This window comes from Callospermophilus lateralis, chromosome 3 (genome assembly GCF_048772815.1).
Source record: "Callospermophilus lateralis isolate mCalLat2 chromosome 3, mCalLat2.hap1, whole genome shotgun sequence".
Classification (NCBI taxonomy): Eukaryota; Metazoa; Chordata; class Mammalia; order Rodentia; family Sciuridae; genus Callospermophilus; species Callospermophilus lateralis.
In genome coordinates, this window is record NC_135307.1 from 35,872,754 (window position 1) to 35,889,502 (window position 16,749).

Consider the following 16,749-nt stretch of genomic DNA (forward strand, 5'->3'; position numbering starts at 1 on the left):
GTAGGGTGCTTAGCTTGCATGTGTGAGGCCCTGGATTTGATCCTCAGCAGCGCATAAAAGATAAATAAATAAAATAAAGGTATCATGTTCATCTACAACTATATATATATATATATATATATATATATATATATATATATTAAAAGAAAAAAAAAGTGAAAAGTATTGGGATGTATCTCAGTGGTAGAGCACTCCTGGTACTGCAAAATAAATAAATAAAATTGCTGAATGAATGGATATGGGATATGGAAATAGTTACACTTGGATATATGAATCCATAGTTCAGAAGACAGATCTAGGCTAAAAATTCAGATGTATGAGTTAGTAGCACCTAACTGGACACAGATGTTCTCACCCATAAAGAGTGCTTCTGGTAAGAATATAGGATCCAGCTCAGAGTTATGGACATAACCACTTGTGTTAGCCAGCTTTCTATTGCTATTAAAATACCCAAAATAGTTAAGTTAAAAGGAAAAAAGGGCCAGGTGCAGTGGCACATGCCTGTAATCCCAGCAGCTCAGGCTGAGGTAGTAGGATCGCAAGTTCAAAGCCAGCCTCAGCAAAAACGGGGTGTGCTAAGCAACTCAGTGAGACCTTGTCTCTAAATAAAATGCAGAATAGGGCTGGGGATGTGGCTCAGTGGTTAAATGGCCCTGAATTCAATCCCCTGTACCTCCTCCCCTGCAAAAAAGAAAGGTTTATTTTGGTTTGTGATTTTAGGGGCTCAGGTCCATGGTTGCTTGGACCCACTCTTTTTGGAGGAGCAGAACTGCTCACCTCATGATGGCTGGGAAGCAAAAAGGAAGAGGAAGGGGCTGGGGTCCCAATATCCTCCTCAAGGGCAGGACCTCAATGACTTAATTTCCCCCCACTCAGTCCCACCTCCTAAAGGTTTCAGGAGCAGCACAGGCTAAGAAGCAAGCCTTTAACACAAGGGCTTTGGTGTACATTCAAGATCCAAACATGAGCTCTAGTCATTCATTGGGTTTCTCTTGGTTCCCTGGACAAAGCTCTTCTTTCTTGTGTGTTTCCGACACAGCTATAGCCACAGCCTTTTGCTATCAACCATGCAGGAGACCTTGATGTTTTCCCCTCCCTCTTCCCCTTTTAGTGCCATATCAAATTGGTTACCAGTTCTGTTGGTTCGACCTCTGAAAATTGTCTCATAGCCATCCGTTGCTGCTGTCCTGTTGCAGAACCACCCATCTCTCTCCTGTCCCACTACATGGTATACCAGTTAATCTCACTGTCTGTGACCTCCCATTACTTCTTTTGGCCCAAAGAGTTGTTCTAATAAACATGGGATTGATCATGTTCTTGTGCTGCTCAGAGGCCTTTGATGACTCCCCATTGGATACAGCAGTGGTCCCTAAGGCCCTGAGGGGCTTTTAAAACTAGACCTCTCTGGGGCTGGAGATGTGGCTCAAGTGGTAGCGCGCTCACCTGGCATGCGTGCGGCCCGGGTTCGATCCTCAGCACCACATACAGACAAGATGTTGTGTCCGCCAAATACTAAAAGATAAATATTAAAAAAAAAAAAAACTAGACCTCTCTAAAAATAAATAAGTTGAAATCAACCAACCAACCAAACAAACAAACAAAAAGATATAGAAACTAGACCTGAAGGTTGTTCAATAAGTACCGAGTTATGATTAAAGTGAGAAGTTCTAGACTACTGCTACAGTAGGGTGATTATTTATAAAAATGAAGTACTATATATTTTTAAATATTTATTTTTAGTTGTAGTTGGACACAATACCTTTATTTTATTTTTATGAGGTGCTGGGGATCAAACCCAGGGCCTTGCACATGCCAGGGGGGCGTTCTACTGCTGAGCCACAACCCCAGTCCTAGCCCTGTATATTTTAAAAAGCCAAAATGAATGATTTAGGGCCAGGGATGGTTGGGGGCTTCTCTAATAATAAGATGAAAGAATTTTAAAAGTTTTCACCATAAAGAAATGATAAATGTTTGAGGAGATACATTGTTAGACCAGGACGAAAGAAAAGACCACTGACTCCAATTAAAATCAAATTAAAGCAAGCTTATTATTTCGACTGGCCGGGCTGCTTCTCCCTCCCAAAACGGCGGGAACAAGACAGCAACCCCACCTTTCCTACAGCCCAGCTTTATAGCCCAGAAAGTTACACAAAGGGGGGTTACAGATAACAGAACTCTGACAAGCATCACACTAATGGTAGTTTACATTTTTTGCTGGTCCCAACATCAGAATTTATGAGGACCATTAGAGCCTCAGAGAGGGTCTTTGTCTGGCCAAGGAAGGCCAATGTTTATGAGGTGTCACTAAGTTTCAGAGAGGGCTGCTATCTGGTCAGAGAGCCAGGCATGGGTGAGTTCAAGGCACAGGCAGGCATTCCAAGCAGGTTCAGAATTTGCAGTAATTTATAGTAAAGCCGAAATTATCTTTTCATGGCTTTGTGGCAAGATGGCTCCCAATTTTAATAAAAGATCAGGTTGGTTCTATCAACATATTATATGATATATATGTATCAAGATATCACATGGTACCCTATTATTAATGTGTCAGTTAAAAATGAATTTTTAGTTAAACAAACAAACAAACACCCCACTAGACTCTGGGAAAGTGCTTTGTGATCTTTCAGTCTCCTATGGTACCCTCTGGTGGCAAATTCCTGCAATAGCCCATCTTCATTTTACCCCCCAAAATTCTCTGAGATTGTAATTTAATGGATGTGTCTATTGCTTAAGAGGAATATTAGCTTAAGAAAAAGTCTAAAAACCTATAAAGAGGCTCAGTCTCTCCTTCAGTTTTGTCCCATAACATCTTCTCCCTGCCATCTCCCTTCATGCCCACTCTCAGTTCCCTCCAGGCACACAGGACCACCTTATACTTTCTCCATATCTGTGCTTCTTTCTACTGATGCTTTTCCTTGGCCTGGAACTCCCCCACCTCTGTAGGAGGAAGCATCACATTGTTTAAGGTTCAAATGACTGTCCTTTTGGAAACTTGCCCAAATGAACCCAATTTCTCTTTTCTCTCTGCTCTCAATGACATTCTGTATCTCCTCAGGGAAGCCTTCCCAAAATGTGCACTCTCATGGATCCGGGTGCTTTATCTTTTAGGACAGTACTTAATATACCTTAAGGCTATATATTTATTTGTGAAATTTAAAAATAAAAACAAGAACTCTCTCCTACTGTAGTGAAGTGTCTTGAAGGCAAGAGCAGTATCTTTTACCTTGTACAAGTTAATACATCATATAGAAGCTTACTAATATTTAGCCAGGTGCAGGGACATGCCTGTAATCCCAGTAACTTTGGATACTGAGGTAAGAGGCAGTATCCAAATTGCAGCTAGCCTGGGCAATTGTATCAAAATAAAAATGAAGAATGGCTGCAGCTGTAGCTCAGTGGTAGAACACCCTGGTTTATTTTTATTATTTATTTATTCTAATCAGTTACACATGACAGCAGAATGCTTTTCCATTCATTGTACACAAGTGGAGCACAATTTTTGACTTCTCTGGTTGTATCCAAAATAAGGTCACACCATTTGTGCAATCATACATGTACCTAGGGTAGTGATGTCCATCTCATTCCACCATCTTTCTTACCCCCATGCCCCCCCGCTCCCCTTTGCCCCATCCAAAGTTCCTCCACTCATTCCATGCACACACACCCATTATGGATTAGCATCCACTTATCAGAGAAAACATTTGGCCTATGGTTTTTGAGCATTGGCTTACTTCGCTTAGCATGATATTCTCTAACTACATAAATTTACCTGCAAATGCCATAATTTTATTCTCTTTCATTGCTGAGTAATATTCTATTGTGTATATATATCACAGTTTCTTTATCCATCCATCCATTGAAGGGCATCTAGGTTGGTTCCTCAGTTTGGCTATTGTGAATTGTGCTGCTATGAACATTGATGTGGCTGCATCTCTATAGTATGCTGTTCTTAAGTCCTTTAGGTATAGACCATGGAGTGGGATAGCTAGGTCAAATGGTGGTTCCATTCCAAGTTTTCTAAGGAATCTCCATACTGCTTTCCAGATTGGCAGTACCAGTTTTCAGTCCCACTAGCAATGTATGAGTGTGCCTTTTCTCCCACATCCTCACCAATACTTTTTGTTGTTTGTATTCTTGATAACTGCCATTCTGATTGGAGTGAGATGAAATCTTAGGGTAGTTTTGATTTGCATTTCTCTAATTACTAGAGATATTGAAGAACACCCTGGTTTAAATCCCCAGTATTATGAAATAATAATAATAATGTTTATTTTATGGGTGAATTAATATTTCTGAAGTTATCACAAGTTCTGTTTTGCTATATGTGTAATTATGCATACATTTGGATTTCCTATTAGGCCATAGGGTTTTGTTGTTGTGGTTGTTTTGTTTTTGTTTGTTTGTTTGTTTGTTTTGTTTTTTGTGGTGTTAGAGATCAAATTTAGGGCCTTGATGTGCTAGGCTTAGCTATCTACCACTGAACTACATCCCTAGTCCCAGGTCTTATGCTTTTTGAAGGCATAACATTTCTCATGCCTTTATATACATTTATATATACATTTCATCCCAATGTAGCTTACATAAAAGTGCTTCACTAGAACCTCAAGAGAATATAAACTCCATGAATGCCAGGACTTTTTTTTTTTTTTTGGTACTGGGGATTGAATAGAGGGGTGCTCAACCACTTAGGCACATCCCCAGCCCTTTTTATATTTTGATACAGGTCTCACTAAGTTGCTTAGGGCCTTACTAAGTAGCTGAGGCTAGCCTTGAACTTATGATTCTCTCACTTCAGCATCCCAAATCACTGGGATTAAAAGCTTTTGCTAACATGCCTGGCCTCAGATCTTGAATAAGTTTTTCTAAATTAGGTAATAGTACAATATCAATGTTATTTTCTTTTCTTTGTTTTTTTCTCAGGACTGGGCATTGAGCCCAAACTTTCATGCATGCTAGGCAAAAAAACTCTACCATTAAACTACATCCCCTACTCTGTTTTTAAAATTTTATTTTGGGAAAGGGTCTCACTAAGTTGCTGAGTCTGGCCTCCAACTTGTGATCCTCCTGCCTCAGCTTCCTCAGTATTTGGGTTTATGGGCATGTGCCATCTCATGCCTTGCTTCAACAATAATTTCTTAATTTTGATAATTAATTAAGAAATTAATTATATAAGAGAATATATTCTTATATAAGAGAATATATAAGAATATATATAAGAGAATATATATATTATATATATAAGAGAATATCCTTGTTTACAGGAAGTGTATGCTGAAATATTTAGAAGTGGGCATTATGTTTGCAACTTATTCTCAAATGTTACAAGCAAACAATAATGGAGAGAGAAGCACAAAAGAAACATGGCAAAATGTCAACATCTGGGGAATCTTGATTAAGGTAAATAGGAATTCTTTGTTCTATATTTGCACTCTTGATCTGAAATGATCAAGTTAAATGTTTAAAAAGGGCATGGAACAGGATATAAAGTGTATCCAATTTCTTTCTTTATTTTAGTATTAGAGATTGAAATCAGGAACGCTTTACCACTGAGCTACACCCCAGCCCTTTTTGTTTTATTTTTTATTTTGAGATGGGCCTCACTAATTGCTGAGGGTCTTGTTAAGTTGCCAAGTCCTGCTTCTCCTGCTTCAGCCTCTGGAGTTGCTGAGATTACTGGCGTGCCACCGTTTCTGTGTTGGGGAAAGGAAATATAAATACATTGTTTTATCTTTATTATTTTAATCTTTTCCTTAGAGGTGCAGGATTTTATCTTACATCAGTTATGAGGACATGTCAAAGTGAATTTAATAGGAACTGAATATAAAGAGCATTCAATACTATGACATAATGATCTGAAGTAATTTTGAAGTTTTCTACCTCGTGCTCCCTTTTGTATGTGTGTGTGTGTGTGTGTGTGTGTGTGTGTGTGTGTGGTTGGTCCTGGGGATTGAACCCTGGGGTACTCTACCACTGAACTACATCCTCAGCCCTTTTTATTTTATTTTGGGATAGGACCCTGTTATATATTTATAAATATGTTAATGATCTGTGGAAAAATGCACAAGAACTAGTACCATTAAAGCCATTGGAAAGGAGAACTTGTTGGCTGGGAGCAGGGGGGGAAAGGAAGCCAAATTATTCACTCTATGCCTTTTGACACCTTTTAAATTCTCACTAAGTAAATAATTTGCCTGTCAAAGATAAACATAGTTTTAGGGCTGGGGATGTGGCTCAAGCGGTAGCGCGCTTGCCTGGCATGCGTGCCCCCGGGTTCGATCCTCAGCACCACATACAAAGATGTTGTGTCCGCCGTGAACTGAAATAAATAAATATTAAAAAAAAAAAAATCTTAATAAAAAAAAGATAAACATAGTTTTAAAATAAGGAAATTTTAGTTGGGTATATAGCTAAGTGGTATAGTGTTTGCCTAGCTAGGTTTTAATCCCAGCACCATAAAAAAATAAAAATAAGAATGCAAAGCAAAATTTTGAATAATGAAGAATTTCAAGCATACTCAAAAGTGGAAAAATAATTCAATAAACTCTCACATCCTAGAATCATCATCTAGATTCTATAATTTTTAAGATTTCACTTGCAGTGCTCTACCTATCCATTTTTCCTGAACTTCTTGATAATTTTTTTTTTTTTTTTTGGCTACAGGTACTGCTCAACCACTGAGCTACATTCCCCAGCCCTTTTTAAATTTTATTTTGAGACAGAGTCTCACTAAATTGCTGAGGCTGGACTAGAACTTGCGATCCTCCTGCCTCAGACTCTTGAGACACTGGGATTACAGGTGTGTGTCTCCCTGTCCAGCTTAAAAATTTTTTTTTGTTTAAACCTCACTGGATGGGCTTAAGAACAGAATGAACAAGACAGAAGAAACAATCAATGAACTTGAAAACAAAATAATAATAATAATAATTTGAACAGCACAAAGAAGTGGATCTAAAAATACGAGCAGGGCCTCAGAAATCAGATTTGACACTGTGTCATTTTAGTTCCAGAAGGAGATGAAAAAGAGTGTGAGACTGAAAATATGTCACAAAAAATAATGACTGAAATCCTTTCAAATTTGGTGAAAAAAATAAACTTCAGATTCAACAAGCTGAATGAACTCCAAGCAAAATAAGTTCAAAGAAATCTATGCCAAGACAATCATAAACAAAATAATAATTTTCAGAAAAAGATAAAGACAAAATCTTGATAGCTAGTGAAGAATGACACATTAACTACAGAGAAACAATGATTCCACAGACAGTATATTTTTCTTATAATTCATCAATACCAGAAGGAAAAATACATTTTTCAAGTACTGAAAGAAAAGAACAACCCATCCAGAATTCTATACCCAGCAAAAATATTTGTGAAATCAAGGCATTCTCAAATGAAGGAAAACTACAAGCAGACATGTACAGAGAAGGAATGACTAACACAAGTCCTTTAAACAGAAAAGAAATGATAAAGAAGGAAATTTATGGGGCTGGGGTTGTAGCTCAGTGGTTGAGTGCTTGTCTCGCATATGTGAGGAACTGGGTTTGATCTCAGCACCACATTAAATAAATAAATAAAACAAAGATATTGCATCCATCTACAACTAAAAATAATTTTTAAAAAAATAAATAAAAGAAGGTAATTTAGAACAACATTAATGAAAAAAATAACAGAAAGAGTAAAAATATAGGTAAATAGACTATTCTTCTCTTGAGTTTTCTAATTATGTTTCACATTGAATTATGTTGACACCACTAGGCTTGTTATGTACAATAAGAGATGTTATATATGGTAATGTCTAGAGCAATCACTAAGACTCTACATAAAAATACATTATAGATAAATAAAAGTGGAATTCTAAGAAATGTTCAGGTAACCCACAGTAAAGCAAAAAATTTGAAACTGGAATGAAAAATAGAGGAATAAACAGATAACAAACAAAATAGCATACTCATGTCCTAACTGTAAATAATTACATTAAATTTTGATGAATTGAAAGATAAAAATTCATAGAATAAATTAAAAAACAAACATAGGGGCTGGAGTTGTGGCTCAGCGGCAGAATGCTTGCTAGCATGTGTGAGGCACTGGTGTTGATTATCAGCACCACATATAAATAAATAAAATAAAGGTCCATTTACTATATATATATGTATGTGTGTGTGTGTGTGTGTAAATATTTATATAATTTCAAGTAAAGAAATTATCCTGAGTGTAAAGGAAAAAAAGGCAATCTTAAATGATTACCTATAGTGTGGTTCCATCTTTTGTCTACTAAGTTACACAAGCAATTACAAAATATTTTTTAAAAAGCTACTCTTTGATTAATTTTTTTGTTTGATAAATATAATTTTCATAGGTTATTTATGTTAACATGTAATGGGTTTATTATTGTTTTCATATGAATTAATAAATATTTTTAAGTTTCTCACTTTTAATTGCTAACTGGATAAATATTGATTGATAAAATTCACATAAAAAAAAAAGTTCTCTGGGGGTGAAGTGGATCTTCAATAATTTTTTAAATGTAAAGGACTCCTTTACATTTAAAACAAAAGTTTAAGAACCACTATACGAATGAATTCCTTAGGAAAACTTCATATTCACACTTTTTGTTAGCAGCCTTTATACCTGAAAAAAATATGAGCAAATGTAAAATTCTTGGATACTTTCTTTCTTTGAAAATGTTGTTTCAAAAACAAAAACAAAAAAAACAAAAAAAGAAAATGTTGTTTCATTGTTTTCTTTCTAGCATAAGATGCTGCTGTGGAGAAAGCTGTTCAATTTCATTCCTTTTCCCTGTAAATGACTAGTACTTTTTGTGTGGATGCTCAAAAGTTTTTTCCTTTTCTTTATAATCCAGTAGTTTTCCCAGAAAATGTCTTGGTTTGACATCAGTTTTGTCTTATACATGGTGTGTTAGCTTTGTAGTCACTGTGACCAATATACCTGTTAAAAAATGACTTAAATGAGGAAAGATTTATACTGGCTGACCATTTCAGAAGTTTCAGTCCCTGGTCTCCCAGTTCCATTGCTTTGTACCTGAGGTAAGGCAGAACATCAAGAAAAAAGGGCATGACAAAAAAAAAAAAAAAAAAAGTTGCTCTGGGATCAGGGCCTGGTGGCACAGGCCTGTAGTCGCAGCAATTTGGAAGTCCAAGTCAGGAGGATTGCAAGTTCAAGACCAGCAGGACAACTTAGACTCTGTCTCAAAATAAAAAGCGTTGAAGACTGAAGGCTGGGTGCAGCGTTGCATGCCTGTAATCCTAGTGGCTAGGGAGGCTGAGGCAGGAGGATCATGTGTTCAAAGCCAGCCTCAGCAATTTAGCAAGGCCCTAAGCAACTCAGTGAGACCCTATCTCTAAATAAAACACAAAAAAGGGCTGGGGATGTGGCTCAGTGGTTGAGCACCCCTGGGTTCAATCTTTGGCACCCCAAAAAAAAGGGTTGAGGATGTGACTCTGTGGTAGTGGAACTCTGGGTTCAATCCTCAGGACATCCTCCCATCCCCCAAATAAAAAGAGAGAGAGAGACACACACACACACTCACACTCACACAGATAGATATGGGGAAGGGCGGAGGAGGGACAAAACAGATCCTTCCAGGGCATGCCACCGGTGAGGTGACCTATTTCCTTCAACTAGGCCCTCCCTTCTACAGTTCCCCCTGCTCCAATGATGCCATCACATTATTGATCCCTCATGGATTAATCCATGATGAGGTCAGAGCCCTCATGATCAAATCACTTCCTAAGAGTTTCACCTCTGAACATTGCTGCACCCAGGACCAAGCCTTCAACTAATAAACCTTTTGGTCACAGTCCAGATCCAAACCATAACACGATAAGGACTTTCAATATGTAGAATTCGTGTTATTTCTGGAAAAATTTCTCAGAATATAAATGTTAAATATAATGTTCTGATACATTGCTTTAGTTTTCTTTGGAGGAATGAAAATGTGTATAAAATCTTTTCTGGGTTTTTATATTTAGAAAACTTTTATCTTTATTTCTTTTTAAAAGAAAAATTTTTTCTCCTTTTAAGCTTATGGTTCTTTAACTAGGTTATTACTTTTTATTTCTGAGAGATTTGTTAGTTCTCATTTAATATCCAACAGTGTCCTAACCACATCATCTTTGACGTTTTCCAGTTCTGATTTATACCATTCTTTCAAAGCATCCATTATTTTGTTTCATTATTGAATGCAAGGTTAAAATTTTTGTCTGCTTTGTGACCACATTTTCTAGTGTGTTCCTGTCATTTATTGGAACATTATTAGGTTTATTTTTACCTTTTTGCTTTCACAGTAATGTACAAGATTAGATCATAATCATCATTGTCCTCCCCCCACCTTTTTTTTTTTTTTGGCCAGTATCAAAAGTTCAAGAATTGAACTCAGGGGCACTTTCCCACTGAGCCACGTCCCCAGCCCTATTTTGTGTTTTATTTAGAGACAGGGTCTCACTGAGTTGCTTAGTGCTTCGCAGTTGCTAAGGCTGGCTTTGAACTTGCCGATCCTTCTATCTCAGCCTCCCAAGCCACTGGCATTACAGGAATGCTTCACCATGCCCGGTTTACCGACTCCAGGTCTTTATCTTTTTTTTTTTTTTTTTTTTTTTTTTTTTTTTTTAGAGAGAGAGAGAGAGAGAGAATTTTTTAATATTTATTTATTTTCATATTTTTTAGTTTTCGGTGGACACAACATCTTTATTTTATTTATGTGGTGCTGAGGCTCGAACCCAGCGCCCTGCACATGCCAGGCGAGCAAGCTACTGCTTGAGCCACATCCCCAGCCTATCTTTTTTTTTAAATATGTATTTTTAGTTGTAGGTGGACACAACACCTTTATTTAACTTATTCATTACGTGGTGCTGAGGATTGGGCGAGCGCTCCACCACTGAGCCACAACCCGGTCCCTCCCTAATGAGGGCCCAGTTTTCAAAAGCGGTGAAGGTTCTTGAAGTATTAGCAGAACACTCTGCCCAGGCGCCGCCCACTCCTGACGCAGGGCCGGAGCCCCACCCACTCTCTTAGCACACCGCCAGCCCACCCACTCGCGTGCACGCGCCGATGGCCACGCTCCCCTGTCTGCCTCACAGCAGCGCCAGGCCCGCTGTTAATTTTCCCGCCTTTTCCTCCTCTTCCTGAGGAGGACTGGATGCTTCCATGAAACCAGAAGTCTTCTGGATAACAGCAGCGAAGCTGTTTGGGAAGGAAGGTAGAAAAAGAATTTAGGGGAAATTTGCGGTTGCTGAAACCTTGTCACCCCCAGAAATGAGGCGAGTTTTGTCCTCATCGGGGATATATAGCAGGGCCTTTCCACTACCTCTTCAGACTCACTACGGGTTAGAAGTTAGTGAACTGTGGGGATCTGACGCTCGTGGCACTGTGGGATGCCTTTTTGTTGGATTATTTATTCATAAGTTTTTATGGTAAATCTTTCCTTTTGTGACAAAATTAAAGTGTGGTGCAAACTAGCCTCATTCTTTTTTTTTTTTTTTGGTACTGGGGATTGAACTCAGGGGCACTCGCCCACTGAGCCCCATCCCCAGCCCTATTTTGTATTTTGTTTAGAGTCAGGATCTCACTGAGTTGCTGAGCACCTCGCTTTTGCTGAGGCTGGCTTTGAACTCACGATCCTCCTGCCTCAGCCTCTGGAGCCACTGAGATTACAGGCGTGCACCACCGCGCCCGGCATGCCTCATTCTTTCTTTCTTTTTCTTTTATTTTTTTTAGACAAATGTGTTTTTTAAAATACCTTTATTTTGTTTATTTATTTTTATATGGTTCTGAGGATCAATCCAGGTGAGCCACAACCCTAGCCCCTCATTCATACTTTTTAAAAAATATTTTTAGTTACAGATGGGCACAATACCTCTACTTTATTTATTTATTTTTATGTGGTGCTGAGGATCAAACCCAGTGTTTCACACTTGCTAGACAAGTGCTCTACCACTGAGCCCCAACCCCAGCTCCTCCAGTTTAATTTTAAAGGAAATCACACTAATAAGTATATCCTTAAATAGCATATTTATTAAACAATTAAACAAGATTTCATTTAGGAGGTATGATATAGTTCTATGTTTTTGATATGTCAATGTTTTCCCTTTTGGGGGATTGCTGTATGGCTGAGCTACATCCCCAGCCCTTTTTATTTTTTATTTTTAAACAGTGTCTTGCCAAGTTGTTGAGGCTGACCTAGAACTTGGGACCCTCCTGCCTTAACCTCCAAAGGACCTGGGGTTACTAGGCATTTGCCTCTGATCCCACTGATATGTTGATTTCTTGATTTAAAAATCCCACTAAAAAGCCAGGCCTGTAATCCCAGCATCTCTGGTGGCTGAGGCAGGAGGATTGCAAATTTCAGGTCAGCCTGGGATATTTAGCAAGACCTTGAACCAAAATAAAAAAAAGCATTGGAGATGTAGCTGAGTGATAAGAGTGCTTGCCTAGCATATGTGAGGTCCTGGGTTCCATTGCTAAGCACCTCCCCCCACCAAAAAAAAAAAAAAAAGTAAATTCCAATGAAGTGCTAAGTCATGTATACTTAAAAAAAATTGAAATTGGCAGAAAATACAGGATGTGTGGCTTCCATGTCTAATAAAAAGGTAATATTTAATGTGGGAACAAAAAACATTACACAGGGAATTAAGAGACTCAGATTTTTTTCTTTTTCTTTTTTCTTTTTTTGTGTGTGTGATGCTGGGGGTTGAACCCAGGGCCTTGTATATGCAAGGTAAGTATGCCACCAACTGAGCTATATCCCCAGCCCAGGAGACAGATTCTAATCTTAGAACTGCCACTAATTAAAGATACAACTCCAGGGCTGGGATTGTAGCTCAGTGATATAACGCTTGTCTAGCATGTGGGAGGCACTGGGTTCGATTCTCAGCTCCACACGTAAACAAATAAAGGTCCATTGACAACTTAAAAAAAAACACACACACACATATATTTTTAAAAAAGGTTGCTGGGGTTGTGGCTCAGTGGTAGAGTGCTCGCCTAGCACATGCGAGGCCCTGGGTTCTATCCTTAGCACCACATAAAAATAAATAAATAAAATAAAGGTATTGTGTCCAACTACAAAAAAAAAAAAAAAAAGAACTCAGGACAGGACAGATTATTTAATTTCAGCAATCATCACATACATCTTTTGGAAAAGATAAAATTAGATACAACATTAAATGATTTTCAAGGCCCATCCAGATCTATGATTCTGAGTTTCTGTAGAGCAGAAGGAAAAGTGTATAAACTGAGACCATATTATCATTCATCAACTCTGTCCCCCTTACATAAAATATGTCCTATGTGATGTACAACTGGCCCACTACCTCCTCTTGGCTTTACTTTTGCCGAATCACAGGAAACAGTGAAGAAAGAAATAGATGGCTTTTCTTTTCTTTTTTCTATTGTAACAGGGATTGAACCCAGAGGCACTTAACCACTGAGCCACATCCCCAGACCTTTTTTATATTTTATTTTGAAACAGGGTCTTGCTAAGTTGCTCAGGGCCTCATGAAGTTGCTGGGGCTGGCTTTGAACTTGTGATCCTCCTGCCTCAGGCTCCTGAGCCACTGAGATTACAGGCATGTGCCACCATGCCTGGCTGGTTTTTCTTTTTCTTTTCTTTTCTTCTTCTTCTTCTTCTTTTTTTTTAAATATTTCTTTTAGTTTTAGATGGACACTGTCCTTTATTTTATTTATTTTTATGTGGTGCTGAAGATTGAACCCAGTGTCTTACTCATGCTAGGCAAGCGCTCTGCCACTAAGCTATAACCCCAGCCTCTGGTTTTTCATTTTTTAAGATTGTTTTTTCTAATTATACAAATTAATTTCTAATTATATAAATTAATCCAGAAAACTTGGAAAGGCAAAACACCCACAAATAATCTCACCACAGTTTTCCTATTTTAAAAATATATTATATATATATATATATATATATATATATATATATATATATATATGATGTATGTATATGTATAACATAATCTTCAGTCTGCTTTTTCTCATTTTATAAGTATACATACTTCTTTACAGTTAGTTGGAATGCCGACAATGATGAGCATCCCAATAAGCAATCAGAAACTCAGCAAACAGTGTAACATAGGTTTTAAAACAAATAGTTATATTAGGCCCCATTTTATTCTTTTTTCTTTATCTGCTCCAGAATGGATTGGTTTCACTGCAACCAATGTTTCCGAAAAGATGGGGCCCATTTCTTTGTTACCAGCTGTGGCCATATTTTCTGTAAAAAGTGTGTGACTCTGGGTAAGTAACTTTACTGTTTTCAGATTCAGGCAAAAATATTCACAACGGGAACAATACGGAGAGCAAAGTGGGAAAAACATTTATTTCCCAAGGAAAGAACAGTCAGATTAGGTTAGCCTCTGGAGAAGATTTTTCTCTATGTTAATCTAATGAGCTTTGTAAGTTATCTGCTAATGTAACAAACTGGTTTGCTATATGGTTAACAGCTACTCCCATTGGAGTAGTTTTTCTCTGTGCAGCATAATCCATGTGATTTCTCCTGACATAGAATTTATCTTAATTGATAACCAGCACCATTACTAAAATTTCACTATACAAGAAAAGATTAGAAATTTAATTTTTGTTCCTTTCAGATTGGTGAATAAAAGAACTTCAAAGCAAGACCTAGGAATATTAGCAAAGTGACAACAGAATAGGAGTAACTAGGGCATTTCAGGCCGTACTCACTGTGTGCCTGCTGTTGGTAGATAGGATAAAAGAGTAACTTAAAATTAAATCATTGGTACTCTGGTGCTCTTACCAGTACTTTGGTATTCCTTTTGGGGTATTTAGAATTGTTTCTGCTGTCTCACACACACACAAAATTAGGAATTAAAAAAAAAAAGAGGAGATGAGTAGAGGTACTCTGTGAAAGTCTTACTTATTCTTGGGCATATTAGTTTGGAAATACTGATTTAGAGAACAGAGCTTAGGTTGAGGCCCTTTTATAGTATTATGGTATTCTAAATTGAGAACCCCTTTGTTTTTTTGCTAGCCTACTTGACTGTTACTATGTATTCTAGGAAAATCTTCCCTCATGCCAATGAGACCAAACATTTTTCTCTTTTTCTCCCAGAAAAATGTGCTGTTTGTGGAACTCCTTGCAAACATCTTGCTCTTTCTGATAATGTAAGTTTTTTTTCCTTTGCCACAAACCATTGTTACCGCTGTTGACCGGTGACAAGTCCTTGCTTCCCTTGATGAGTCCTTGCTTCCCCAATGTTGAAGAATAACACCAGAGAAGTACGCCGAGGCAAGGTTAGAGTGGAAAATTAGAAGTTTATTAAAGGACAGCAGAAAGACTTCTCCCGGAGGAAGAAGGGGACCCAAGAGGTGGAATCCGTTGAAGGGCGAAATGTGTTCCCCTTTTTATAGTTTTTGGTGATGGAATGTAGGTGGGAAGGGTTGGGACACTGGTGAGCCAAAGAAGTAATCTGGGCACTTCTGAGTCAAATTTGCTGTTCATTAACATTTCTTTGGGATGGGCTATCTTCAAATCCGTTGGGGGCTGTTTCCTGGGCTTCGTTAACATTGCTCAGCTTTTCCGGAAATTCATTCTCAACATGGCCTCCATTTTAGATTTCACTCGATTTTAGACCCGATTTACCTAACTACACTGACTACCTAATTTTAAATCTGGCTTCACCATCATACCCTAATCCTGACCTGAAGGAAGTATGTATAAATTATGATGAGTAGGAGAAAAAAAGAAAAGAAAGGGAAAAAAAAACTTACACAGAGCAATAGTAAAAATATAAAAGAAATATTTTATTTCATTCCATTGTGGATATTGTCATTGTGTGTTTTATTTTCTTCATAGCTAAAACCTCAGGAGAAGATGTTCTTCAAAAGCCCTGTGGAGACAGCTTTGCAGTATTTTAGTCATATCTCTCAGGTATGAAAATTAAAGTTAATAAAATATGATTTTCCAGGCAAATTCTAATTGCATCTTATTCTTTTATCAGAGGTTCTCTTTACACTGCATTTGAACACAATGGAGGAAATTGCTCTCTTTGTTGTCTTCCTTGATGATATAGATCTCAACCAGTTAACTTTTTAACTGACCCAGAATCTGTGAAAGGCTATAAAAATCACTATATAATTAAATCTTGCTTTGTTTTTCCTAGTTCTACTAAGTAGGTCCTAAGACTAAAAGATATCCTAGGGAGTTTTATCATCTTTCTCTGCAGATAGATGCATCTTCTAAGAATTGCTTTAAATATATAGGCTTGGCCGGGTATGGTGGAGCACACCTATAATCCCAGTGACTGAGGCAGGAGGATTGTGAGTTCAAAGTCAGCCTCAGCAAGTTATCAAGACCCTAAGCAACTCAGTGAGACCCTGTCTCTAAATACAAAAAAGGGCTAGGGATGTAGCTCAGTGGTTGAGCACCCCTGGGTTCAAATCCTAATACCAAAAAAAAAAAAAAAAAAAAAGGGCTTGGTCATATAAACAATGGACTTGGTTTTATTTCTCAACCTTTTGCTTATATACCTAAGTTTATGAAGGTATGCCTTGTTCTTGATTTTAATTTTTCAATAACCTTTCTAATAATATTTAACTTTTCACTTGGAGTTTATAACTTGTTGCCTGCATTTTAGAAATTTTTTCTCCTTTCCTGATACCCCATTGTTGGAAAACCTTTGACTTTGTTAGTAGTAATAGGAATGTAGAAGAAGGTAAGGAGAAGGCAGAACAATCATTTGACAGAAATTGCCATTTTTATTT

At 37.6% G+C, this 16,749-nt stretch overlaps 1 protein-coding gene across 1 annotated transcript in view; it reads left to right on the forward strand.

The window, feature by feature from the left end:
• Nucleotides 1-14,162: 14,162 nt before the first annotated feature.
• Nucleotides 14,163-16,749, forward strand: part of Rnf212b (ring finger protein 212B) — a 30,575-nt gene continuing 27,988 nt past the window's right edge. The window contains exons 1-3 of the mRNA XM_076850007.1: nt 14,163-14,262; nt 15,098-15,150; nt 15,842-15,916. Of these exons, the coding sequence (XP_076706122.1) occupies nt 14,163-14,262; nt 15,098-15,150; nt 15,842-15,916 (228 nt within the window). The remainder of the gene's footprint in view (nt 14,263-15,097; nt 15,151-15,841; nt 15,917-16,749) is intronic.